The sequence below is a fragment of the Melopsittacus undulatus genome, chromosome 2 (genome assembly GCF_012275295.1).
Source record: "Melopsittacus undulatus isolate bMelUnd1 chromosome 2, bMelUnd1.mat.Z, whole genome shotgun sequence".
NCBI classification, from domain to species: Eukaryota; Metazoa; Chordata; class Aves; order Psittaciformes; family Psittaculidae; genus Melopsittacus; species Melopsittacus undulatus.
The window spans coordinates 20,380,353-20,407,976 of NC_047528.1; the positions used below are offsets into that span (position 1 = coordinate 20,380,353).

The 27,624-nt window shown below is 35.8% G+C and overlaps 1 protein-coding gene across 4 annotated transcripts in view; it reads left to right on the forward strand.

Annotated features, from left to right (window-relative positions):
* Nucleotides 1-27,624, forward strand: part of PAN3 (poly(A) specific ribonuclease subunit PAN3) — a 78,974-nt gene that overhangs the window by 20,530 nt on the left and 30,820 nt on the right. For 3 of the 4 annotated variants that reach the window (XM_034072152.1, XM_034072159.1, XM_005149774.3), the window contains exons 3-7: nt 2,215-2,281; nt 3,918-3,988; nt 6,188-6,250; nt 13,184-13,345; nt 22,180-22,330. In XM_034072152.1, coding sequence (XP_033928043.1) covers nt 2,215-2,281; nt 3,918-3,988; nt 6,188-6,250; nt 13,184-13,345; nt 22,180-22,330 — 514 coding nt within the window. The remainder of the gene's footprint in view (nt 1-2,214; nt 2,282-3,917; nt 3,989-6,187; nt 6,251-13,183; nt 13,346-22,179; nt 22,331-27,624) is intronic. The other variant, XM_034072166.1, reaches the window with a different exon arrangement.

The following is a 27,624-nucleotide window of genomic DNA, read 5'->3' on the forward strand; positions in this document are numbered from 1 at the left end:
ACTTAGAACTTAAAGTTTTAACAGAACTTCGAACTTAAAGTTCTAAGTTTAAGTCATATGCTTACCATCTTTGATGCTAGTCCAGATCTCAGTATCATACTTATCCCTGTTCTGGCAGACCATTACCTTTTGCATGAAGATGATTGTGATAATCTGAGTGTTATAAATAGGCATGAATAAATAGATGTTTTAATTTACACCAGGACTACTCCCTTTAGGAGTTTTCTTCCTAAAGCACTTTCTTTCATCCATACTTTAGGATCAGTGTGGATGTATCAAATACCAATAAAAGTTGCGTAATAGGGATGCTTTTCAAATATTTGTGAAAAACTATGTAACTTCTTTCCATTGCTTGGTCAGCAATGAGAATGTAATGTATGGATAGTTGAGCTACTATAATATTGAGGTTAGTTATTTTGATACATTCTTACTCTTTTGATGATGGTGAACAGTAGGATGAGCATGCCTTGTTAACTTAGCACAGGTTTCCTAAAGTGTTACTTTGTTTTGTAGAAATAAGTAAACTTGGTTTCACTTGAGGCATCCTTCTTGTGTAAAGAATTAATTGTTCATCACTAACCTTTTAGTGAGGGTTACGTTGTGTCAGTTGAGTGTATTTAGGAACATGAGACGTGTGGCATCAAAATAAAGAGAAGCGTATAGCAAACAACTTTCTTCGTCTAAGTCTTGAAAAAGCTAAAGTTTACATAGTATTTACATGTGTACACATAGTATACATATTGTCCTAGGACAGCTGCATGTGCTACAGTTCTGCTTCCTCTAGTACTGCATACTTGCACTGGGTGAAGGGTTGTATCAGAGAAGCCTGAATGGTTGCAGAAAGCTTGCTGTATAAATGAAGCACTGATAATGGAAGTAATAACCGGGCGAATAAAGCATTGAGGGATTGAACCTGTTGAGAAGGTAACAACATAAAACTTTCTGCATAAGAACTGCTTTATACAGTCTATTTTCTCTTTTAGATACAGATATTGAAAGCTGCAACTTCTAGTGAAGTTAGTAGTAGCATGAAAACTGCAAACATTGAGAAATTTGAATTGCAATAAGTTTATTCTTCTACCATACTGGATAACACTCTAGCTTCCCTTGATTCTTGATCAAGAATTAGATGGGATGTCATTGAAGTATAATGTAGCAAGGTTCTTGCCCTCTGCCACCAACATTGAGGTTGGTCGTGGAAAAATGTAAGCATAAAGAGCAACTCCAGTGACAAATTTTGAGTCTTAGTCTGTGTCTAGACTACTAAATTAAGCATGCCTGGAAACTTTCCTTGGTGTTTAGGGCCAGCTGGCATAAGACAGCCTGTTTGTCCTGGTGTACGCTCACCCGATAAAGCAGAGGCTGCATGCAAACTGTCTATTTGAAGGGATCTCAAACCTTTTCACTGCTGAATAGTGCCTGGAAATTGGCTGGGAGAGTCCTGGTTGATGTGGGCCAAAAGCATGCCCAGGAATATTTTAACAAATTACTGGTTGTCTCTCTCAGTGTTGGAGAACACTTCCTGACCTTGCCTTGGTTTTCTTCTCACGCTTTTTCTTCCTGTGGGAGACTGGACAAAGAAAATAAGGAGCCAGGAGTAAGAAGGGACCTTCTTAAATTTCTCTATTGAAGTGGTAGTTTACGGCAGTACTGCCACAGACCAGTTTGTTGCTAGCCCATATCTCTAGAGGAGTGCAGGAAAGGCAGATGGAGTCTAGGAGGAATGTTGAGAGGGCTTTGGATGGCCTGCTGCATTGCAAGAATCACATGGTTTTGCTGAAAGGTCTCAAAAGTTTTGTTGTTTGTTTTATTTTCTTTTTTCCAGAAGAACCTATCAAATATACTAATTTGAGTATTTTATGTTGGGAAAGTTTTGTGTTGTGATGATAGTGTATAATAAAGGGAGGAGTTATTTCAGGAGTACAGTATGAAAGAATGTTTAAAGAAGATAAGTAATTGGCTTGTCTAATGTTTTGACAAAGTACAAAAAGAGAACCATAGGCTTGGTAGACCGAATTGCTCTCATACAAAATGCTTTAGTAAATGTTCTTGTCAACTACAAGTAATTGTCTTTGTAGAGTATTTGCTAAATGGGTAATGAGTACAGGTTTCATAGTCTGTTCTTAAAACTTTCTAAATGTCATCCCAAATGCCATCACTTAGTCTTTTGTAGCTGTATTTTACATGTACACACTTTCATCTTGTGTTTTGCAGAGAATGACAAATAGCAGCAGCTCCCCTAGCCTTCTCAATGACAGTGCCAAGCAGTATGCAGGCCATGGTAAGTACTTTTAAAGTAATACATATAAAATTATGTTTGGAAATTTAAACTTACTTTTGCAAAACTAAGACTTAAGGGAGTTTTGTGCTTTCTTTTCTGATTTGGTTCAAGGTGCAGAAGAACTTTTTTTTTTTATAAGAATGTATTGTGTGATTACTTTTAATACAAAGCTAAGTGCTCCTAAACTCAGTTTTTCAGCTTTCTCTTTGGTCCAGTGGAGAAAAAGTAAAAAAAAGTCTTTTTTTTTTTTTTTTGTGTCTTATTACTTCAAGTGAATTGCTAGTTCAGACATCTGTTGCGGAACACTGATAGTGTAAGCCGTTTTTGTTGCTCTGCAATAGTATGTATTTTTATTGTGCTTTTCAAGTAAGTGTGTGGAATGAATGTATAGGTTTTTAAGCTTAAATTTAGGGTGTATGGGTTTTGTGAGATGTGTCACATAAATGATGATTTTCAATAGCTTTTTGCTTTGTCCTTTAAGCAGTACTTTACCTTTTACAATTTTTTCCCTACTATAGGGGAACATGGTTTTGAACTGGGCAAAATGTCTCCATACCGCAGACCTGCATACTCACTAAACTATTGTGGAGGGCGTATTGAGCTTCTGTAAGGAAGTTTGCAGAATCCCTGCAGATTTTCTTCTGTGGCTGTTAAACTAAGTTCTTTAAAGAAGAGGGTACTGCTCCCTTATGGCAAGGACATGCACTTAAAATGTATTTCTGCTCTGAAAATTGCTGGGTAAATGATGTTCTAGAACTCCATTGAATGTCTGACCCGGCGGCTAGTCTACTTTCTAGGGTTATAATTTTTTAAGCATGATAGTAACTACTATGAAATTAACTTGCTTGAAGGTTGACTTTATTTTCTCTTCCTCCTGGTCGATTTCCAGTAGGTTTTGTGATTAATTCTGCTTTCTTTGTCTCACTGAACAATCAGCTATTCAAGGCAGTGGAAGTCTCTAGTTTTAAATGCAGTCAGGCTTTGACTGTGACAGGTCAAATAATGATGGTGATGCATGTGACGGAGAGAAATCAGAATGACTTTTGGAAATCAGTTAAAATTCTGTTGTCTCAGGTCCTTTTTTTTCCCCCTGCCTCCTGCCCTGCCAAGCTATGCTTCACTTGTAGAATTACTTTTAAAGGAATAACACCAATGCTTACAGATGACAGTCATCTGCTGATTTGACAGCTATGCCCATGCAGTTTGGAGTTTAAACTTGCATCTGCAATTGTTACTCACTTTTTTGTGCTTCAGCTCTGGGAAAGATAAATAGCAACAAAGAAAAAAATCAATAAAAAGCTACCAACAGAATGTAGACTTCTGCTACACTTAATTCGGATTTAAATTTGTGCAGAACAGTTACAGGACAAGTAAAATTCACATTATTTGTAAGGCCATGATATATGGAAGATGGGTAATTTTAGGTAACTGGAGATAAAGGCTGTGAAATATTAGATGGGCATTAGTGTCAATAGCAAATATATTAAATTCAGCTAATGAGCACAATTCCTGTTGAGCAGGGCAGTTGCTGAAGTTTTGTCAAAAGAATTTTTTTTATACAGAAATAAGTTAAAAATTTAAAATGTCTTTTTAATATTAGAGATGTCCAATATGATCTTTTACGTTCTTTTGACAGATCCACTAACTTCACCAAATTCATCCTTGTTTAATGACTTTGCTGCCCTCAGCGTGTCTCAAAGGAGGAAGGTAGGCAAGCAACTAACTCCTTAAGTAGCGTATTTGTATGCAAATTGACAGGGAAGAAGATCTGGAATAACCTGAATTGCTAGGTAAAATAAGGATCGTTCTTCTAATGTTACTAGATATATTTTAATATGTTGCTTCTGGTGTAAATAAGATCTTACTGCTTCATTTTTGCCACATCAGATCAGACTGTTGCTGCTATTATGAAATATTCCAAGCACTTGTAAGCAGAAGTTTGTAAGAATGCTTTGAATAGGAAAATCAGGACATAGCCTGTTGAATTTGAAAACAAATTATTTTTATTGTATTGATGCACAAGCACCTGCAGGCCTTCATGGCAAAAAGTTCTGAATACATTAAGAATCATTCCGCTGTTTATGTATGATGTGAAGATAATTCTTGCAGTTGGAAATATATTTAGTTTGAAAGACACTCTGATATTACTGGGAAGCTTGGGTTTGGGATTGTTTATTCCCATGAATCTCTACTGAGAAATCTTTCTTTCACTGAAGGTAAAGCATCTTTTTCTAGATGCTAAACAGCATCTTCAAACACCTTTGTTCTATGCCAACACAGCTTGTAATGTGTTCCAGTTATACAGTTATGAACACAGTGACTGGAATAAGGGACAAAAGTTTGGTTACACCAAGATTTTGTCAATTTTTTGAACTATGGCTTATCAAAAAGACATCATCTTGTCTCAACCAGTTAACAAATTTTACTTTCACTAATGACTTCCATGTTTTACTACTTTTTTAGACACATGACCCTGAACTTGCCTGTAGTTCATAATGTGTTGTCTTAAAAGCAAACAACATCAGCATGCTTGTGACTTTTCATAGAGCTTCATTTGTGTGTTGGCAATTGGGAGTTCTGTATCATTCCTGCAGGTCAAGATTTAGCTTAAAGATAATTACCATAGCTGACCCATCAGACTAATGTTACTTAAAATGAAATGCTGTTGCAGAATGTTAATTTCCTAACATATGATGTAGCCAAACTACATGGGATCTCTGAATTGCCCTTTTCCTTAAGGCCAATACAGTGCACTAGAAGTTGGATGTAAAAAAGGAATGTGTAGTTTATCTGCTTACTGAGGATAGTAAGAAAGAAAATAAGCATACATTCCTTTTTAACAATCTGCAAGAACTATGTGTGTATATATACAAACATGTATGTATGTACATGTATGTGTGTGCTTAGGTATAGAAACCATGTGCACCAAAGAAAATGTCATACAGAAGTATTACCAGAGTGACCACTGCTTCTAAAAGTTACTTCAAAGTTAATCAAACAGTTAAAATGAACATAAATCAATTAATATTTGAATGTAAAGCTGAGATAACTCAAATGCTAATTTAGAGTCTTCTCTGACTTGGTCCCTTTTTCCCCCAGAAAAAAAAATCAGCAGATTAAGACACTTGCTGCTAACATAGTATCAAGAGGAAGATTTATCTGTGAAACAGATTGATTTGGATTTTTCCAATTACTACTTCAAACATAACTGGCATTAATTGAAAGAAGTTTGTGTTTTGCTTCACATATTAACAACTTACTGTTTATTATGATTGCCTTTTTCTGATATATGTTTGTATAAAAGGTTGTTAAATAATACTAGTAATGGGGAAGTTTTAATTTCATTTTACTTGAGCGGTCTAAAATCCAGGCACCCAGGCTCCCTCTATAGTCAGCAGAAAGAGTTGATCATCTTAAAGGAGTATTTGGTTCACAGTAAGAGAAGTATTTTGGAAAAGACTAGATGTGACTGCTTTAAATGGTTAAAAATTGATGTCTAATGTTACAAGAAATTAGTCACACTTTTGTAACTGACTTACTACCAGTTGTGGGTGTAGTTTCTTAACGTTTTTAGCATTTTTTTGAGTACAGTATTCAAGTTTTGCTGACTTACTCAAAGCACTAGACGCTTGAGTGCCCGGTATTTAAAAACTTGTGTGATTTCCTTCCACCCCAGTAAGTGGGATTTATGGAGAGCTTGAACGTTGCGATCTGTCAGGCTAGTGCGTGATGCCTGCTGTGACACAAGATAGAGAAGTTCTACAACTGTGTGCTTATATATGTTGACTGTAAAGGGAGCCTTGGTGATGAGCTCAAATGTAGGTGTTTAGGCCATGTACTATTTGAAAAAAAGGCTATTTTCTTGTAAAGAGCCCAAGGCTGAGTTTTTGTTTTTTTCTGAACTAGCTGGCAAAACCAGCATTTCCTTCATTTATCACTGACTTGGAGGACAGATACAATACAGTCCTGGTAAGTGAATAAAGAGTAATCACTTTCCCTTACAAATTAGAATTATGATATTTTAAATATTTAGAACTATGAAGTTATTTGCAACTATGTAAAAACTGTGTATTTGTGTAAAACTGGGAATAGTTTTTGTAAAAACATGTAATATGTAGCTGGGTTAAGTAAGGAAGCTAAGTTTAGTACTCCTTATTGTCTCTGAATATTGCTGACCATGTTACCCTGGTGGCCTTTTAACAATGGGCAAGCCATATGAAGGTAAATATTTGATATCAATAAAATATTAAATATAAGACTTGATGATTGTAATTCTGAATATCCTTGCTTTTTAATTGGACAGTGACTAGTTAAGTTGCTTTTGATAATTTTGATATTTAAAGACATTCTGCTTTTTTGTTTAAGAAGTAAACCTAGTCCTTGAATTTTTATGAATATTCATGAGGTTCTCTGTTTAGAAATTATTAAACTGCATTTCAATTTTAGATTTCAGGAAAGCTAAGATTACTATTTAAAGACATTTTAATAGGATACTTAAAATGAAATCAAAGGAGCTAAGTATTTCTGTAGATGGAGCCTTGGTGGAGGTTCTATCAACTGTAAAACCTTCTGGATTTACTGTCTGGTTGTTGTAACTCCACATGCAGTAAGACAAGCAACCTTAAAGTGAATTTCGTATAAGAGATTTTCAGGTAAGTATTAATCTACAATGCAAAAATAGGATTTGTGAAGCATGGAGCAAAAGCTAGAGTTTAGTAATAGACTAACACTCTTTCCTGAGAATAATGATGTCATGCTTACTTCATTTTTACTTCAAATACATGTTATGCTTGTTAAAAGTAGAGTGGCAATAGAGTGGATGTTTTTCCTAAATTGGCTTTAGCCATTGTCTTGAAAAATGCTTCTCTAAACCCTGAAATGATCAGGCTGTAAAACTCCTTGCATTCATTGTGGTGGTTCTGGTAAAAAGTTCATAAAAACATGTGCAACATAACTGATTTAGTGACAGTTTAATGCACTATAAAGAAAATATATGATAAAACCTTTGTTTAAATTTGTTCTGAGACTGTTGCCACCCATCCAGGCTAAAGGGTTCCCTATTTATCACTTGTCAGCCTTCCAAGATAGTGAAAAGCTTCTTCATTTTACTTTGCTTTTTTTCTCATACCTTCAATCCTCATAAAAACTGAACTCTTCTGAAAAGTTCCTAACATTCGTTTATTTCCATTTCATTTTTTTAATTGTTCAGTCACACCTAGAGGAAGGCCGTTAAGGTGAGAACTGCTGTTGGTCCACAGGCTGCAAGAAGTGAACTAACTGCTGTAGTGAACAACTTTCAGTAAAATCTTAATGCACTTTTGTATGTATTCTGAAGACATATTTTTTGTTGTTTCTTTGGTTTTTTGATTTGTTTTGGTGTGTGGGATTTTTTTGGGTTTTTTTTTTCTTTGTGACCTCATCCATTGGTTTTAGGTAAATAAAGCCAGAACCAAAAGTTTCTAGATTAGAATGGGATGTATAGGACAGGTTATTTTGACTGAAATTCACGCAGAAAAGGGTGCTGCTCTTTAGTGCTCTCTAAGGAGATTTAAAGTAAGTGAGATTGGACAGCAGACTTCTTTAATTCATATGCTTTGATTAGCAGTAATAAATGTGCAGAGACAATAATTTTGAGACAAAAAGACTGCCTTTAAGCCTAGTCTGCATACATTCAAGCTTTTTAACGAGTACAAAGAGTTTCCCATCTCATGTTAAAACAATAGAGCTAACTTCAGGCCCTGTGAAAACTAAATTCTTAAGACCTAAGCTATAGCTAGTTTGAGTGTCCTGCCCTCCATCTAATTTTGTTACCTGTTGGAAAGCTGTATTTCTTTCCAGCTTGCTGTCTCTAGCTCTATCTTGGCAACCTTTGATACCTCTGATACCTTCAGTGGTGGTCATTGGGAAACCATGTGTGCCCTCTTTGGTCTTTCTGTGTTTACCTTTAATGAAAATATGTCAATACAGTTGTTTCATGTTTCATATCCTCCTGAATATAATCTCAGAAGTGTAAATCATGTTCTGAGTAGTTGAGGGTTCATTACCAAGCACCATGTCATACCACTGTGTTGTAAACTGCATAATTATGGCTGCAGAGACTTTAAGATGTATCTGGGCTAAATTTATGTTTCAAACCCAAAATTTTCATTCTGGGATTATACACCCCTGCTGCAATAATAAAATACTGCAGCTTGAAAATGTTGCAAGAAAAAATTGTTCCAGGAATATAGGAAGATGGACTATGCATCTAGAGAAAAAATAAATCTTTGCAGGTAGTATTAGGTTTTCCTTGGTCTAAAATGTGTCTTAAGTATGATGTAATCTAATCTGTTTTACATTTTTCTTTGGAATGGGTGTTAGAATTGACACTTGTTGTGAGCTCTTGCTGTTTTAGTAATTACTACATAGTATGATTTTTTCATTTTTAAGTTTGCCATGACAAAATGTTGATTTATTTTTCTGTATGGATTAGTGATGATTGTGTTATGTAAGAAATTAAATTATTAAAGCACTTCCTTTCAACAGTATGTAACACTTGAATGTTGATGAGGAGTCCTCATGTTTTTGTTGCCTAATGCTGTTGTGTATGTGAAGGAAAAAGAGCAGAATATGATGACTGCATAGCACAGCAATTACCTTAGGATTGTATTTAAAAAGATCTTGGCTTCCTTTTGCTTTGTAGAAGGATATGTTATGACCTACAGACATCTAAAACCGTAAAGGCTGCCCTCAGTCCCCATTTTTAAAGTATAACTTTGCAGTTAGACACAGATTTTTGTCAGGTCCAGGTTACAAGATGGGGCAGTTAACTACAAATGTAACTTTAATATGCAAGATGCTTTTTGCTTATATTTACAAGCTTTGATTCTTTCTGTGCCAAGGTGTATGTAGTCTTTCAGAGTGACTGAAAGATACGTTTTTTTTTTTTAAGCTTGTGCAGTGTTGAAGATGCTGTACAATTATTTAAAGCAGCTAGAAAATATACTATTTTTGAGAACTCTTATGCTTATGTAAGACCAGAGTAAAAGTTGCATTAATCTTTAGTCCTCTTTTACCTATGCCTGACAATGTAATATTTATTTTTATCTGTTTGTACATGCAGATACAGTAAACTCACTGTACAACAGATGAACCGTAGCTAACACTACTGTGATACCTTTTGGCTATGGTAATTTAAGGTAGTGCTGCTTAATTTAGCCTTAGATGGGGAAGGCTTAGGATCACTTCTGTTTGCTTCAGTAGTATACATGCGTAGACAGAATTACCATAGCTCAGATAAACCTTTTATTGTTTAGATTTATTCATGTAGGATAACCTTGTAACATCTTGCACCAGTGCAACCCTGAACTAGAAGGAGGAAGGGTAACATTGCCCACTGTCCACAAAACAGGAAGAACTAGGGGCAAAGATGCTGTTACAGCAAATAGTAGGGAGAAATAGACTTGCTAAACATGTTCCCAAATTTCTTGTTGAATGAATGGGAAGCAAGTAATTAAGCTGACTTGAGGAGTATTTTCTGGCATGGGCTAATTAAGTTACTCATCTGTAGTAGTGTTCTGGTGTGAAGATACTACTTGGGAAGGAACTTTCTGGTTTTAGAGTGGGTTTCTTATGTTCAAGTGTAATGTTTCTCAGACTTTGGGGGCTTAAGTTTCTTAATACAACACCTTCCCTCTAATCATGCCAACCAATAGCTTGTTATCATTAACTACTGGCAGAGGCTTGTTTCTACAGGGCAAGGGTTATAATTATTAGCTATGGTTGAAAATGCTTAGCATTCTCACCCTGGGGAGCCAAGCTGTTGCTTGCAATTAAAGGTAGTTAGCTGTTCCCTGCCTCATGTAAACATTTGCAGCCTGTAATCACGGCTGCTTCATACTTCTTTGCCCTGGAGGAACTGACCTCTTCTAGTAATGCTTTGTAATAATTTGGGTTTGTAGGTTTTTTCTTTCTTTCTCTTAGATTTCATGTTAATTATTGTAGCTTAATCTTATTTTTCCACTTAAAAATAATAGCGATGTCTTTGACCTTTCACAAGTCATTTGGAACTTGTAACTGTATTGGGATTTGAAACCTATTTTGAGAAATACCTGCAGAAGGGTTAAGAGTGTTTAAATGCTTTAGCCACCTTCTCCCTAAAAATAATTTAAAAAGATACTGGAGTATCCCTTCAGCTGTATGGCTGAACAAGGTAATTTAACCTCATAGAAAGACTTTAAGGAAGGGAGAAATGCACTCTTTTTTGAAGTCATCCAAGAGAAATTGTCCCCATGTCAAGAAGTTTGGGTTTATTTGCCCAGATTGTCGTGCCTCTGTGTTTTAAGTAGATACATTAGTTCAGAAATGTTCAGTGTTTGATAAGTTCTTCCTTGTTTCAGGACGCACTATTCTATCTCTGTTGCTTTCTTTGCTGCTTTGTGAGAGGGAAGGTTTGTAGCAAAGTTGATGAGCTTATTCAGACTGCTCAATCCATTTGATCTTTCCTTTCTATTGAATCTCTCCTCTTGGCAGGCACTCTTTCCTGTGTTTTCTGGTCTCCTGTAAACTTGATTGGATTTCTGAATCAGATGCCATTGGACATTGAGAACAAGTGTAATTTAGAATTATTTTGATATAAATAGACTAAAACTTGTTTCCAAATGCTAATATTGTATATTCCACCTTCTAATGCCTATTTGAGCAATGAAATCCTGGACTAGTAACTCACTGGTGATGTTTTGTCATAGATAATGAAAGTAAAACATTAATTTAGTCTTACCTATATATTAGCTTAATTTTTTCATACAAGTAGGTCAAGAATACTGGTACATAAATAGTCTTAGTGTTGCTTTATGGCATAGAATTGACAATTGATTGCCCTTGGTGGCCTCCCCGTTATGGTCCTTTGTAAAACTTAAAATATGGCTTCATTCTGTTACCTGGAATCTGAATCCCATTGTAACCAAAATAGCTTCCCTCCATATTGGCTCAGTTCCTCTTTTGTTTTGGTCCTCCTTTTCAAAATACTTATAGATCACCTTTTATTATGGAAGATTGAAATAAACCTTTATGAATGTGTTTGAACACTGGCTGTAGTTTGAGGCAGACTCTGCCCCTGCAACTTAGAGAACAGGCAGAGATGAGGGGGCTGCCAGAGAAACTGTTTCTTTTCATTATGTTGTCGCTTCTAATAGCTAGGCTAAAGAAAACACATACTGCATTCAGACCCTGCCTAAAGCCCATATTTGTCTGTCTGTCTTCTCAGACCTTACAGTTTATGATATTAGTAGTCCTTCTGAATTATAAAGATGGTAATTTGCACAATAGTTGGGATTCTCCCAATAAATCACCAGTACTTAGATTTACCATGATCAGGCTTGCGTTCAAACTACTGGAGGACTTTGTGCCACCCATCACACAGTTTACCAAATTTCTAAATGGTATGGCAAAATTGTTTTGCTTATTGTAAGTAAAGTTGGTTAACTTGATCTTCATGGAGTTTATTGCCTTTGTAGCTCATAGTCAATGTTGGTATCCTTGGGGGCTTGCTTTTTTGCTTGCTTGGTTGGGTTTCAGGCAAATAAAGTACTAGTGATTCTGTTCACTTTTAATTCTTTCCAAAGCTTTCAGCCTAAATATTTTAGGGAAGTAGAGGAGGGAATCTATCTAGGTTTTGTTTTTGCAACCATTTTATGGTAGTTTGTCCTGCATTTTACAAATGGTTTGTGTGAGTGAGGATTTTCCCAATTATATTCTCACCTTGTTTCCTGAGAGACAATTTTTAAAATGCACGTCAAGGTACATGTTGCTAAGGTTTCTAAGGTGCCAGATGAAGTAGATATTGGAATAAAGGTAAGTTAAGCTTTGATTACCTGAAATAGTCTACATCCAGCTGATGATAGTTGCATTTTCACATTAATAAACCCCCCCAAAAAAACAGAGCAAAAGACAAACAGACCAACCCCTGTGATTTGATCCAGTTCTTGTTATAATTGGTATAAAAGGTCCTGGTCTAAATACGTGTAGATGCTGAAATATTTCTTTTGGTGGTATTTACTATTTAGGTAGGTATAGATACGTTTGAAAACACAGAGAAATCTGGAGAACTTCCATATTTTACCTGTTTGAAAGTCTTAACAGTTGTTTTTTTTTTTCCACAGTATGCTTTTACAGTGTTCATAATTTATAAATAGTTTCATTTGCAAAGATCACTGCCAATGTAATAGAAATGTCACTGCTATTGAGGTACAGGTACCTCTGGCAAGTTCACTTCATCAAACACATTTTATTTTCTCAATTTTAAGTCAGTTTCCAATGCATTTATCATGGTAATTCCTGTTTGTTTTCACTTAAGGTAGTGGCTGAAATTAGTGTTTTGAATATTAACTTGAGCAGAAATGTTTGGGCCTTTTTTATTCATTGAGTTCTGCTGCAATTATCTGCTTTGTTCTACCCGAGTTTTAAAAGCAAGTCTTCAGGAGATGAGTCTTGACAAATTTGAATTGGAAAAGAAATGTATGAAAGCCAATGTTAATATCTTGTTGCTAGAAATCTCAAGTGAAATGCTCATTTTTATGATGTGATTGAAGGTATCTATTGGAGAAACACAGAATTCTTTAAAAAAAAATATTCCTAATTTTTACAGAATTGCCTGATTTATACTCATTTTAGTGGCTGACTTGTGATGGACAGTTTTGCTTATGAATAATCAGTAGTCCCTAAAGTTGTTTTTTTAATTTGTAGTCTTGTTTATTGTAACCAAATAGTCAGGATTGAAAGGAAACAGTCTCAGATAAATTTTACTTGCAAATTGTTTCCTATTCCACCAATCCAGAAATTGTATCACAGTGTAATACCTGGTTTAGTGTAGCTTTAGATGAGGGTTGTTAGGAGTGGCCTGGTTTCTCTCCTTCTTTCTCGTAGCCCAGGAAGTATCGACTGGGGATGCTGGATGAGAGGATAGTTCCGGTGGGATCAAAAGCAAGAAAATCAAAGAACCCTATTGGCTGTCTGGCTGACAGGTGTAAAACAGGAGTACCCATCAATATGGTTTGGTGGAACAGAGTCACAGAAAACAATTTACAGGTAAAATTATTTTTTACTAGTCACTTTTTCAGTAGTTTGGATGCTTTATTTTAAATTTTGGAAAATGTTAGAAGCAGTTACTCCAAATACAGGTTGAGATCAGAACAAATATTTCTTTCACAGGGAAGGCATAGTGGCCCTCCAGGAGAGACATTCAGATGTTTTCTATTCAACTATTGCTTGCTATGTACTTTGCTAAATTATGTTATAATCTGTAGAGGAGAAGCAAAAGCAATCATTAAATGTATTCTAAATCCAAACAAACGTAACCTTCTAATTGTCATATGAGAAAGGCTTCTATTGGAAAAATTAGTGATCTTTGAGGTGATTGACACTTAATGCAAATAAATACCATCAGTATAGAATTTAAAGATGTAACCACCATGATCAGAAAATTTTGATGTTAGGGTAGCTTACATTTCTCAACTTGTTTGTTAAACTTTATTGTTGCTTTATTCCTGAATTTTCTTCATCTGCTTAAGAGGGGAGAAGTGCAGCTGGGTTTGAGCAGCTCTGTGTAAAGCTAGCAGGGTATCCTTGGGATGATAATGAAGGATAATTTGAGTATAGGAGGAATCTGCACAATATATGGGGTTTAGATGGAAATTATAATAACAGTGGAAACTGCAGCACTGCTGCTAATACTGTTTTTCATGTATGTAATGCTTTTGATTCCTTGGGGATCATTATTTTAGTGTTTCTATGAGGATTATGTTATTTTTGATGTTTTCTAGGTGAGTGAAATGGGTAAATGACAGCAGACTAAATCTGTGACATCTTAACAATTTCTTTCAGTTTGCTAAATTTTTGCCGTGTAAGGGCCAACATGAAACTTGTATGCAAAACAAATACTAATTTTGCATTGCTGATGTTTGGACATCGATGTTACTGAAGTTGGGATTTGCAGGCAGTGGGATGCAGGTAGACTGGTGCTACATTGTGTGTGGGCATTTGAGCTTACATCTGTCTTGGCCCATTTGCTGCTGGGGAAGCAGCACAGCCAATGGTGGAGAAAAGAGGAAGCATAAAGGAAACACTGCTAGAAAGACCAGGTAAGATTGCAGAGGATTCGTTGGTGCCTGTGAAGCACTACTTTTCTTAAGGGAGAGAAGGTTGACAGGTTGAATTTACTGTGTGTATCTAATGGGAGTATAACCTGTAATTAACAGATAGTTGCTTGGAGAAGAGAGAATCAGAAAATTGGTCTTTCAGATTTCAGGTGGACGTTAAAGGGCAGGAAAAGCCCCATTTGTACTCATGTCCTCCTTTGTTTTCTCAGCTGTTCAGTGTTGCGGTGAGATTTGTCTTTGGTTGACTTCACTTAAAACAGAGCAGAAAAAGTGTTATGGAGATTGAAGAGCCAGTAGTATGAGACATGGAACTTCTGTCCAGGAGCCATTGTCTTCTTAGTACCTATGCCCTCCAAAGCTGTGTTGAAAGTGTGGCAAAAGGAAGCTCAAGGTCCCCTAGTTTTCTGAGACTAGTGACAGTATTCTGGTACTGGCTGCAGAGCATATGGCTTTTGAAGGGTGCAATTCCAAGTTCCTTTATTGTGCCAGGATCTCAGCTGCATAATTGATTTAAACTATGTACAGCATAAGACTTTGTATTATGTAATGCAATTATGTCTCTTCCCATGGTGGTGTGAAACTTCAGAAAATCATGGATATGCTTATGTGGTAGAAATAACAATAGGAGGATGTTTCAGCCACAGGAAATATAATTGGAGAAGAAATAGGAGAGATTACAGAGAAACTGGAGTCTGAATGGGGAAAGGTGTAAAACCAAGCTGCAGATAAGATTATGGGGGTGTATAAAGCTCTACCTAGATGAGAATGCAAATTTTATCATGAGGTGACCATTGTGAATCTTTATATTGTAGTGTGAACATTTTCTAATTACCATTAAAACAAAACTTGGATTGTTAAAAATTGGAAATTTTAATTACAAACGCACAGAAAATGGCTGAAGTTTGAAACTACATAAAAATGGGTAGTGTCATGCCGAGATTTCAGATTGATGTATTTTGTCCACTTAGTTATGTATGTAATCCACAGGTAGCATTGCTCTTTAGTATTTTGAAATACAGGCTGCTTAGAGTTTTTTGCAGGTGTTAATACAGGTTACACAAACTATATTTTGGCTGATGGTGAGTGCTAAGTAATAAGGTTGAATTATAATGGAGGCACATCTGTTTGAGGACATGCTTTTCATTTGTGTTTGAAGATGAGAAAGCAGAATTACATCTCAGTTGCTGAGGACTTGCAATACTGTGGAAGTGTTGAAGATTTTGTGTCTATTTAAATGCCCACTCTTCCAGATGTATGATTTAGGATGTGGGAATACAGTATTTCAGGGTGTAATGTTTAGAGATCTTTGTCCATAAAGTGTCTGTTTAAAAAATGGAAGGTAGTTTACAACATAGAATCATAGAATAGTTAGGGTTGGAAAGGACCTTAAGATCATCTAGTTCCAGCCCCCCTGGCATGGCAGAGACTCCTTACACTAAACCATGTCACCCAAGGCTCTGTCCAATCTGGCCTTGAGCACTGCCAGGAATGGATCATTCACAACTTCCCTGGGCAACCCATTCCAGTACCTCACCACCCTTACAGTAAAGAACTTTCTCCTTATATCCAATCTAAACTTCCCCTGTTTAAGTTTTAACCCATTACCCCTTGTCCTGTAAGTACAGTCCCTACTGAAGGGTCCCTCCCCAGCATCCTTATAGGCTCCCTTCAGATACTGGAAGGCTGCTAAGAGGTCTCCACGCAGCCTTCTCCAGGCTGAACAGCCCCAACTTTCTCAGCCTGTCTTCATATGGGAGGTGCTGCAGTCCCCTGATCATCCTCGTGGCCCTCCTCTGAGCTTGCTCCAACAGTTCCATGTCCTTTTTATGTTGAGAACACCAGAACTGTACACAATACTTCAAGTGAGGTCTCACAAGAACATGTATTTTAAACAGTATAAATGTTTCTCATGCATGGCTATGAATTTATAACCCAAATGTATTTTTCTTAAATACTGTGTTAGACTTGGCTGATTAAAAGTGAAGTCCATAGTGTATTCTGTATTCTTAATACTGTCCGCAGTATACTGTATTGTGCATTAAATAGGAAAAAAAAAGCCCTAAACCAAAACAGCCCTAAAGTTCATTCTATAGTGAGATGTCCTACCTTACATTAGGAAATGTCCTGAGCTACTACACCACCACATGATACATCATCATAGAAAATAGTAATTCTCTTTAAAATAGTAGGTATAGATTGACCTTTAGTCATACACATCAGTTCTTAAGCACCATGTTTGTTTCTTGAATACAAAACCCCCCTCTGGGAATGAATTTTTCAAATACTTAGCATCAAGAACATGAACTTCTAAAACTTTAGTTTTTCTATTTTCATGAAATTGTCTTAGCTCTTCTGCAAGAGCAGTAAAGCAATATGGCTGATAATGTTGGTGAATTGAAATTTATTTGAGCTAATTATACAGGTGATGCGATGACTTGTCATGGTAATTGTGATAAGGTAGTATGTTGTACAAATTCAGTAGTGGAAGGGAAAGAGACTTGCTTTGAAGCCCTTGGTGACCTCTGGTGTTTGCTGGGCTGCTCTGTCATCACAGAATGTGTCTTTCCCTGATGGTATAGTAAACAAGGAGTCCTGGAAACAGAGGAATTACAGCGATGCTCTCTAGGTGAACTTAACTCCTCATATGGCACATCCACACATTTGAAACAACAGCAAAGAAACCCAAAAAAACCCCAAGCAATACTTTTTCATGGTTTTGGATTCTGAAGAGTATTCTGAAACCTATGTCAAACAGACTGGTAGAGGACTGCCCTACTTTATAGCGTGGGTATACTTTAATGGTGTTTTTCTGAAACCATGCAATCATGCAATTCAGGATGTCAGAACAGATCAGCATAAATTTGGAGCTGAAGGAGAACATAAAAAGAGAAGAACTAAAAGGCTTGTATCCAGTTTTTAGCATGTTAAGTACATTAGCACATCTTCCCAAATGAAATTGGCCTACTTTTAGCTTTAGGTAGCTGGTTTTGGTTGAATATGGGACCAGAACCAGTCTTAACAAAGTGGTGTTAAAGCCCCTGAAACAGAGGTGGTAGCTCTGCTGCAGCTCTACAGCTGTGCTGTGTTGTGAGATGCCGAATGTGAAATGAGAGAGAAGGTGGCTTCTAGTACTCCTGTTGGATCCCTGCTCCCTACTGTTGTTGGGACCTTCCAAAGGCTCTGTAAGTTGTACATCCCTGTGTTACAGTATACATGACACTTCGAGGATTCAGTGCTGAATAAATGCAGCAGTGTAGCTATAGGAGGTTTATTGCTGAGGAGCATGAAGACAAATCATACATGTTGAAATTGATAGTGATGAAACAGGAATTTTCATTTTACTTCTGGATTACAGAAATCTGTTGAGATGTATAATTCCTCAACATACAGTAATTTTGTGTGCTGCTCTGTAGTCTTTCAGGGATGGTCCTCAGATGAGATCTTAGTTAGCTTCCTCTTTACTTTCATCTGCACCTTCCTTGAGGGAGCCTTGAACTGTTTTTTTTGGCATTGGCCACAAAATATTTTCTTCCCCTCTACACTGTATTTCCTTTTATACCTTAAAAAGAATAAAAGCCACCAGACAAACTCTGTACTGAATGGTAGCACAAATGAGTTTTTATAGTCCTTCCCCTATGTTTTAAATCTCTCGTGGTTCCTTCCTTACTAATGTCATCAAGACTAAAGTCAGACTTCATTTAGATAGTATCTATATTTTATAATTTGCATTCTCTGATGCACAGAAGTACAGAAATCGGTTTTTTATGTGGAGCTGGATGGACTCAGTTTTGTGGTCTCTCTTTGGAAATTTCTCTGCAAAGCTCACTGGAAAGATGATTCTCTGTTTGAGAGAGCACAGACAAAGAATCTGAAAATAGGGCCTTTTGGTGAAATTTCTACATGGAATCAGTCTGAGAATGCATGATGCAGGTATAAATTCTGATAATACAGAGGGAATTTGCTTCCCTGCTATTGTCTGACAGTATTACTTTGTATTTACTGGAAGAAGCAGGGGGAGATTGAAACTGACCTGGGTGAGAGGAAAAAGGGCATGGTAGTGATTTTAACAAATGTATGAGTTGGAAGTTACTTTAGGTGGGTTGCTAGAAAAATCTAAACATAGCTGCCACAGCTGTACTTCTGTTTAATGCTGTTTGAAAACTTACTAGTGTTTTGAAGTAATTTTGTGTGCCTTTCTATAGAACACTTGCATTTGGAACTGAAAATGCAGTCTTTAGTTTGTTGCAGAGTGCAGACAGTGCTAGTGTGCTTTAAGTTTCTTATTTGGATTCTTGAAAGTGCATTCATGGCTTTTGTTTTTAACATCACAGTATTGAATAATTCATTACATGTCCTCTAAGTACTCCATTGCATCTCCATTCTTTTAATTACTCCCAAGGTTTAATTAAAGCCTTCAATAACTGTTTTATCTACATTTTTTACTGATCCCAGTTAACTCAGACTTGAAATTGTTAAGCCTGGTCTAGCATGAATAAGATACTTTGAGATGAGTAATTAAGTGAAATTTGTTTTAAAGCTGTGCTTGTGGGAAATTTAAACAACATACAGAACTAATTAGATGTAGATTATTGTCATTCTTATCAAAATTTAATTTTTGGTACTCCATTTTGGGAAGTTTGGTAGGATTCTAACAGAAAACCTGTAAAAATGCCCTGTAGGATTTGAAAGCGTAGTCCCCTTCAAGCTTGCCATTAACCCAAATGTAAAACTAACATTAGAATTTAAACTTTGTATGATGAGTTACCAAAGTGAAAGTAGGGTATTTTTCCAGACCCAGAACAATGATTCAAAAAAATTATGAATGTGGATTCCTAATCTGGGCATATTTGTATGCTCATCATTGCAGAATTAAGTTATTGACAGTTTGAAATTAAACTAAAAATTAAAAATGGGGAAATTAAAAGATTAAATATTCATTCACTTCATCTAATCTAGTCATGTTAGCCTGCATGCTATGAAAATGTTTGGGATTTGGTTTTTTATTTAATTGGAAGCGAAGTGTATGAGTGCAAAAGTAGTGGTTTACTTCCAGTGGAAACTTGTATGCTTTTGGAAATATTTTACGAGCTGCAACTTCACCTAGGTGTATTTAAACATGGCCTGGGGCTTGAGCTTCATTTTTTCTGATAGCTATTTACTAGTTTTGACCACAAATTGATAAATTTTTACTAGTGTGATTAGTTTATTCTGGCTGATGGCTGTAGATGCCTCAAGTGTTTTGTTTTTTGTTTTTGGTTTTTTTTTTTTCTTCTGTATTTAGAAAACAGCTTGAATATGAAAGGGTCTTTTTAGAATAGGAACCAAAAGTTAGATCGCTTTTTTTAACCAGTGAGGAAAGTCTTAGATTACAGCTTCATGTTTTGTAATATCGCAGAGAAGTAAATCAGGCTATTACAGTAAAGGGTCTAGCTCTGCAAATCAAAGTTGTTTACTCATATAAAATGCTTTCATAAAAGTTATATAGGAACAACTCAGTCTTACCAGGTTTTATTCTGATCCTGTACTGTGATACCACTGAATTTCCATCAGGTTTGACCCACTGTTGTTTGTAATTCCACAGCATAAACCCAGACTGCTCTAGCAGGTTGCTGGCTTTGACTCTTTTCTTGGATAAACTGAAACACCTGCCAGTTAAAGTGGAGCTCTCAAGCAACTTCATCTGAAAGTGATGGTGGATATATAAGTAACTTTTAGAGACCAAAACTGGTCTATGAAAACTTGCAGAATGCATTTAGAAATAAAAACCCAGCCCTCTGTTGTAGGCATTGATTGAATCAGCTGGTTAAAGTGGTAAGAGTTTAGTCAGAATGGTATGGATGGGATTGGGGAAACCCTCTCAGTTGCTCTAGGAGAGGCTGAGGTCCTTCCAGAAGGTATCTTTTCTTCCACTTACATGCTTCAGATTTTTTGCCATGTCCTGCCCTTGTTACCTGGTTGACATAGTTCAGGTGTGGTAGAGCTGTGTATGTGTTATGGCTAGGTTTAGTGGTAGAAAATGTGGATTTTTGCAGTTCTTTGGAATTATGTGTTTTTAACAAGATTCTACAGATTCTGTCCCTTGCCGTCCCAATTGTTTGTTTGATGATGACTTTTCAGTTCTATCACTATTTGAACAAATTCTACTTGGTTCTTTACCACCTTTATAATTTTCTCTGGTTTCAGTGTAGGTTTGGTTTCATGCGAGATTTTATCTGGAGGAACATCATACCAGTTTTTCTCTAATGAAATGTGATTGAAGAGTGTTAAAACCCTTATGAACTTTTTACCCTTGTAAATTTAAGTGTTTTATTTCACCGTTCTACATATTTGGTTAAAGCTGTTCTTTGAATATTCAGACACATGCCCATATAGAATAACTAATATGTAACATCATAAGGTGGGTAAAGGTTAAAATACACTGTGTGATTAAGGGTGGGATATGCTTACTATTTGCTTTTAAACCTGAGTATCCTCTTTATTTTACAGCTTTTTGAGCTTTTAGAATCCTCTTTCTTTCCAGTGCTTTGAAATAAATTACCACTGTGATATTTGGCTGAAATATTAAAATCGTCAGATACTAAAAACAGATTAACCCCATAAAATACTTTTCTTCACTGTCTAAATTGGTGTTTTGTAATTACACTTCTTTTCTAATTTGACACTAACTTAGCTTCTCTGATGCCACTTTATTCATATTGGTAAAAAACAATGTTGGTAACTTGAGCACACATAACATCTGTTAGTTATTTTAAAACTGCCTAAACCCAAAGTGCTCCAATATAATTTGCTTTAAAAGAACATTATGGATTATCTTAACAGTATCTTTGTCTATTGGGAGTTGTACTATCATCTCATTTTAACTCTTGCTTAGACTACTTTTGAGAGGTACTCTGAAGAGTACTTAATAAACCTAACTTTGACAGTTAATAATCTTCAAGCTTTTCAGTGTGTTCATGTAATAATTGGCTTTATTTCTCAGCTTAATTTCTTTTCTCCTTCCACTAATGCCTTTTGTAATTTGCTGTCCAATAATAAGTTTTTTGCCTTCTGAGCTCTAATAAGGATTTTCTTTCCCTAACCCTCCTTACTCTATAACAAACAAATAACTCGCCCACTAACACCACCACCCAAAAACTCTACAAAACTGCACAGATTTTAATAGAAATTAAAAGCTGGTTGTGTGATATATTTTATGTACTAATATATAATGAATGTTTGACAGTCACTCTCCTGCTATTTGCTTCTCATTATTAAAGGTGCTACATAAAGGGAATAGGTAATTAAAACAGAAGTTAACTTCACAAAAAAAAGGAGCATATAGGACTATTTGAAATAGAGGCAGGGATAACTTCTTTAGTCTGAATAGTTTTTACTGCCTTAATTTGAAACTGTTCCTTAGGTTGAGATGAAATCTCTCAGATCATGTAGGAAGCCTGTGTGGCAATGGCAATGCTTTCACTGGGAAGTCTGCTCTCCAATTCTGTAACATAATGCTTACGGAAAGCCTTTTGCAAAGTATTAGTATGAACTCAAGCATCAGCTGTTCATGTGGAAAGCTTGCTAATGCTACTTCAGACATAAGCTAAAACACGTTTACATTTGTTAGTGCTGACCAGCTTCCAGTATTGCCTGTTCTTCTTAGCATGCTGTCTGTAACTTAAAAATATCCCCTGCAGTTGGCAGGCTTACCTAGAAAGTATTTTCTACCAAACAGGCACTGCCCATCTCTTAATAAACATTTAATTTACGTTTGTTTTTAAACAGACACCAAATCCTTCTGCAAGTGAGTTTGTTCCTAAAGTAGGATCAACCTCCAGGCTGAATAATGTATCCCAGTCAAGTATGTCTGCCTTCTCTCAAGCCTTGTTCTCTCACCCCTCCATGGGAAGTCCTGCCACTGCTGGGCTAGCACCAGGTAAGTTGAGAGTAATGATTTGCAGTACAGGTACTTCTTTCAATGTCAAACATAACCTCATATAGATAGTTATCAGGTTCATCATGTATAAATGTAGCCACCTCCTGCTTTGGCTCCTAATTTTAAGTTTGTCTTCAAACATATAGACATGCAGGAACTTGGGATTTATCTTCCAGTAGTGTGGAAATCACACTGCAGGCTGTGAAATCTGTTCAGCCACAGCAGTACTGAAATTAACTTGGCTTAACTTGCTCTGCCCCTTTTTGGGAGAAGAGGTGCTGAATTACCACATACTGTGCTCTGTGCAATTCTTGCCAGAGCAGTACCTGAAGTTGCGTTGAATTAGTAGTCTAGATATTCATTGCAGTTTAGAATGAATGTGTGTTACCACACACAAATATATGCGCTTTTGTTTCTAGAGAACATAATCTGGAAGTAATGATTGTCAATAAAATCTTGATGAAAAAAAAGTAGAATATAAACTTATTCTAAAATAACTGGCCTTGTGAAGTAGTGTTAATTGTATCTGTCATATGTAAACTCACTTTTAAGACTTACTTATGATTATTTCCCATGTTTACAACAGTTACCAAAATGTGGTCTGTGCAGGCATAGAATGTGCCAAGAATTTTTAAATTATTTTTTACACTTAAAAAGTTCAAGCTCTTAATGCATCTTTTGGACTTCTGTTCTTAACGTGTTCGTGTAATTCTAATCTTATTTTTTTTAATTACATGAATCGTTCTAAGATATAACCGTCAGCACATCTGGATATAACACATTGCAGATCCTTTAGCAAGCTTCTGCATGTATGTAAACCTTTGTCAATTTCTTGCCACTCACAAGATGCATTAGGATGCTGCCAAAAGGCAGAGGGGCAAGTATTCCAAGTACTGTTTTTTTAAACCAGTATTGGTAATTACTGTCTATTTAACAGAACTTCAGTCTTTCCTGATGCTGGGGATAAATCTCTGTCAGTGTGAAAGAAGGACTTAGCTTGCATGTTATAACTATCACACCAGGCTAGGAAAGCAATTTGATGCTTCTGCTGACCAAATGAACATGTTGCAGTACTGTCTGATTGATACTATATTGTGCTGTACAGTCTTATTGGAAAACTGTTGTGTTTATATGCCTCTCAGCCTTGTCACCTGGATTGAAAAGTGTATAAAGGATTAAATAGAATACAGTAAAATGATCTACTTTTGGAAAGTATCCAGTGGGGTCTCAGAGGGATCCTTCACAGTCCAATTTCTTTACTATCTGTAAGTAACACTTGAAAGGATAAGTAACACTGATGAAAGAAGTTAGCACAACAATTTGAGCTCCTAGAAATATAGTTGCCAATGCTGAAAACTGTCTAGGTTCAAATACTATTGTTTGTTTTTTGGATGAGAGGGATGTGGGAGTATTCACAAGAGCTAACTTTAGTCAAAGTTGGCTTGTTTCCCTGCTCTTCCTGTATAATTCAAAAGAAAATGCAGTTCAGAGTAGGGACCTGGGCTGGGTGCTCTGAATTTCTCTAGAAGCTTCTTTCTCTACACTGAGTGCAGTATTCTCTGAACTGAATGTCCTGTGTAAATAATACTCAGATGCTTCTATTTAAATGGTTTAGCTGTTGATAGTATGTATCCACAAAAATTTCTGTTACCTCAAGGTGAGTTAGGTGGTGCTCTTTCTAGAAGTTTAGGCTCTTAAATAAGAAAGTGGTATTTAAATGTGGCATAACTACACCATTTAGGTCATACTGGCTGACAGAATAAAAGAAGATTTGAATCTGTTCTGATATCTTCATTAAAAATTAATGTTAGCTTTAAGTGAAAAAAAAATCAAATGAAACCCATACAAAGAGTCTGTAGGAGTTTTTCTTTTAAATAAAGGTAAGTTTTATTCTGGTTGAATGATAAGAACAATCCTTCGATTTTTTTCCACTTGCAGATGGAAAAATTTAATATATCTAATTTATATAATTTCTGTTAAGGTAGGTGTAAATCAAAACTACTTTTGGCATCTAGTATTTCAAAGGTTACTGTTCCCAAAATTGATTGTCCCTGGAAAATGTTTTGCCTGTTTTATCAGTGGTACTGCAGAAGTACTGGACAAAATGACCACTGAAGCCTAGCCTACTTTAATAGATAACTTATATCTGTACCTGAAACATCCATTAGCATGTAACACGGAAAATTGTTACCCATACTTTTATGTGTGTTTATTAGGTAAGTGCTTTCTAGCATAATCTCAACACAGAGTCATTCTTCATCTCAGTAGTCTTTAACAGAATACGAAAGCATAATGAGATAAAATGCAACTTGCACAAATTGCTGGGAAGATTGTCCTATTGAAGAGCATTGAACAAATCTGTCTCATCTCCAAACTTTCTTTCCTTAATCTCCCCTGCATAATACCCTACTTTTTGCTCCTTCTATTCACTTGCTGGCAAGCATATCTTATTTTTCATTTGTATGGCAAATTCAGTGAGTTGTTGACAGTCTTCAAATAGTACTCTTATTAACAAGCTTATTTTACCCAGTTCTGTGTTGCAGTTTTAGAGTATGCAACAAAGCATATGAAAGAAATTATGAATGTCATCGAGGTGGTAAGACAACATTATCATGTTAAACTTGAGAGAGAACAGATGTATATCTCCCAGAAGAGAAAATCTTTGGCTTGGGTTTGCTTACCCTAGGTTACAGCTGAAGAGTAATGTCTTTGTTATCAATGCGAATGACAGCAAATTGCTCTTGCTTCTATGTTTAGTCCAAGACAAACTCTGAGCTTATACAGAATGTAAGAAGTCTATTTCTGGTGCCAGTATGAACCTGCAGGCTTAGGAACCGAGGGCATGAAGGTGATGTGCTTGTGACCACTTCACACGTCTCCATTCATGAGCTACGAGAGTGTTGTTGGAGTGCGTGACCCAAGCTGGAAATTAAACACTTTCAGCTGAGGTGGTTTGTGTGGCCTAAGGCCTCAAGAGCTTGTTCAGACATCCTGTATCAAGAGTGGTGCAGCATTCTATGGAGAAAGTTCCACAGTCATTCCAGAATAGCACAAGAAAGAAGGCAGAGACTGGAAAATTAGGGTTTGTTTTTTTCCCCCCAGTAAGATAAAGGAGGAAAAACTGATAACTATAAAGCTTAGGGAGTTAAACAGATTTAATTAGCTTGGAAATATATAATACTAATGACCACATAGCTTACAATAAAAATAAATAGTTAATTAAAGGATGTTGCTTTAAGTTCTTGAAATAGTCTGGTTTTATTATTTACTTTGACTTGTCATTCCTCAAAATGTATCTATTGATCTAGAGTATCTGTAACATACACAATATTAATGTGATAAAATGTTAAATGCTTAATTTTTGACCTCTAAATGTTATTAACCTTAGAGGTATAGGGATGTAGTTGCAGATGAGTGGAGAAGAAAAAGATGCGGGGAGCTCAGTGTTGTTTTGTCAGAATCACTGGCATGATATGTGTGTAAGTAAAAATCAGATTATTGAATCACTATTTTTGGCCTTCAGGTGAGTAAGTGTTGATATAACTTGCTATTCAAAATGGCCTGTTCCGTATTCACCATGTTGTTAGCATCATATGTTTAGTACAGTCTTTTTTATTCAGTATGAGTCAGTAGGAATATACATTCATCTTTTAATACAGCCATTTTTTAATTTTCCTCTAATTCTGTTTTGTTGTGCTTAAGTATTAATATTAGTAAGGGTTTCACTTATTGAAATACTAATGAAGTTGTTGAGATCTGCTTGAGTTTGTCCATCCAGTTGTTTGCTTATGTAAGTACTTAGCTATCCATCAGTTTTGCTGTATTAAAAGGTTTTCTTGTGATACTGCTCTTTAATTATTAATATTTATTTAGACTCTGCAGAATTTAATGCAAGTGTCTCAGCAGAATCTGTCACCTTTAATATTTGCTGCCTCAGCCTATCAGCACCCACTGCAGCACTAGCAGCAAATTTTCTGTAACTCACAGTATAATGTTCTAGTACTATAAAACTAAACTGTAGTCAAGCTTCTTTCATATCTTGAACTTGCTGTATATATTGGCAAATGAGAAGCCTGTATATTACACCCAATAGATGATTTTCATTGAACTCTCAATGTCCTACCAAAGTGAGACCTAATTGAGGCTGGAAGGGCATTTGAAAGGATTCACCTAATTCTGTCTTCTTTCAGTCTTGCTTTGATACTCAGGCAAAGACATTGAAAATTTATATTTGTAACTATTCTTTGGCATGACTTTTTTAATATAAATCTTATAGTGGAAATTGCATCAGTAAGAGCTGCTAGTGATAAATTTACCTTTTTTTTGAGAACTTTCATTAGAAGGTCACTGTCAGTGAGGTTTTAAATTATCACTTTAATTTTTAAGCTGGTATTTACACTATACTGTCTTGTCCATTTAGTTTTTATCTGAAAGTAGGGCTGACTGCTTTATTTTTCATTAGTATATATGAAGACTGCTGTTATGTTCTTTTTTCCCCTGGTTCCTGTGGTTGAATATTTTATTGAAACAGAAGTTTCATGAAGCCAGTTATTTCTGCCTGGGTAGAGATTACATGTTTGCAAGAACTCTGATTAATACTCTATTTTATTGCAATAGAGTGAAAAAGACATGTCAATAACTTTCCCTAGATGGGGAGAATCCCTTGAATATCACAGACACAAACTGTAGAGCTGCTGCAGTTTTTTGTCCATAATTATCCAACCTTCAAATTTTAATAGTAGTACATTGTTTCTTTTGAAATTGCTCTTTTCCCCCAGTGGATTAAGAATGCATTCATGTTTTAGTCCTTTGCTAAAGATTTAACTATTTATACAGTAGATATTGAAATATTTAAGTGTTACTCAGTTGCTCAAGGCAACTCTTACCTTAATGGAAACTTATTTTATAGCGTAAACCAGTGCTGTCACAATGTGTAATATTTCATAGTTGTGCAGTTGATTTGTAAACAGATTTCTAGGACACTTGTGTTACCATTTGGAAGTACTTTGAAATTAAACATTCAGAAATGTCTATTATAATTCACATTAATTAATACAGTAATCAGCAAGCAATTGTTTCAGTATACTGCTTATCTGTAACGTGTGTGTATATACACACATGTGTTAATACAAGAAAAAGTTCTGGCCCAGAAAACTGTAGACTTTATATTTTGCATATTCTTATCTTTTATATTTTTATAAAAAGAATAAATGACTGAAGAGACTCAACTAAAGATAATGGGGTAAAGCTTTCTTACGGGTTATATTAAATACTCTGGTTTATCATAGCAGCAT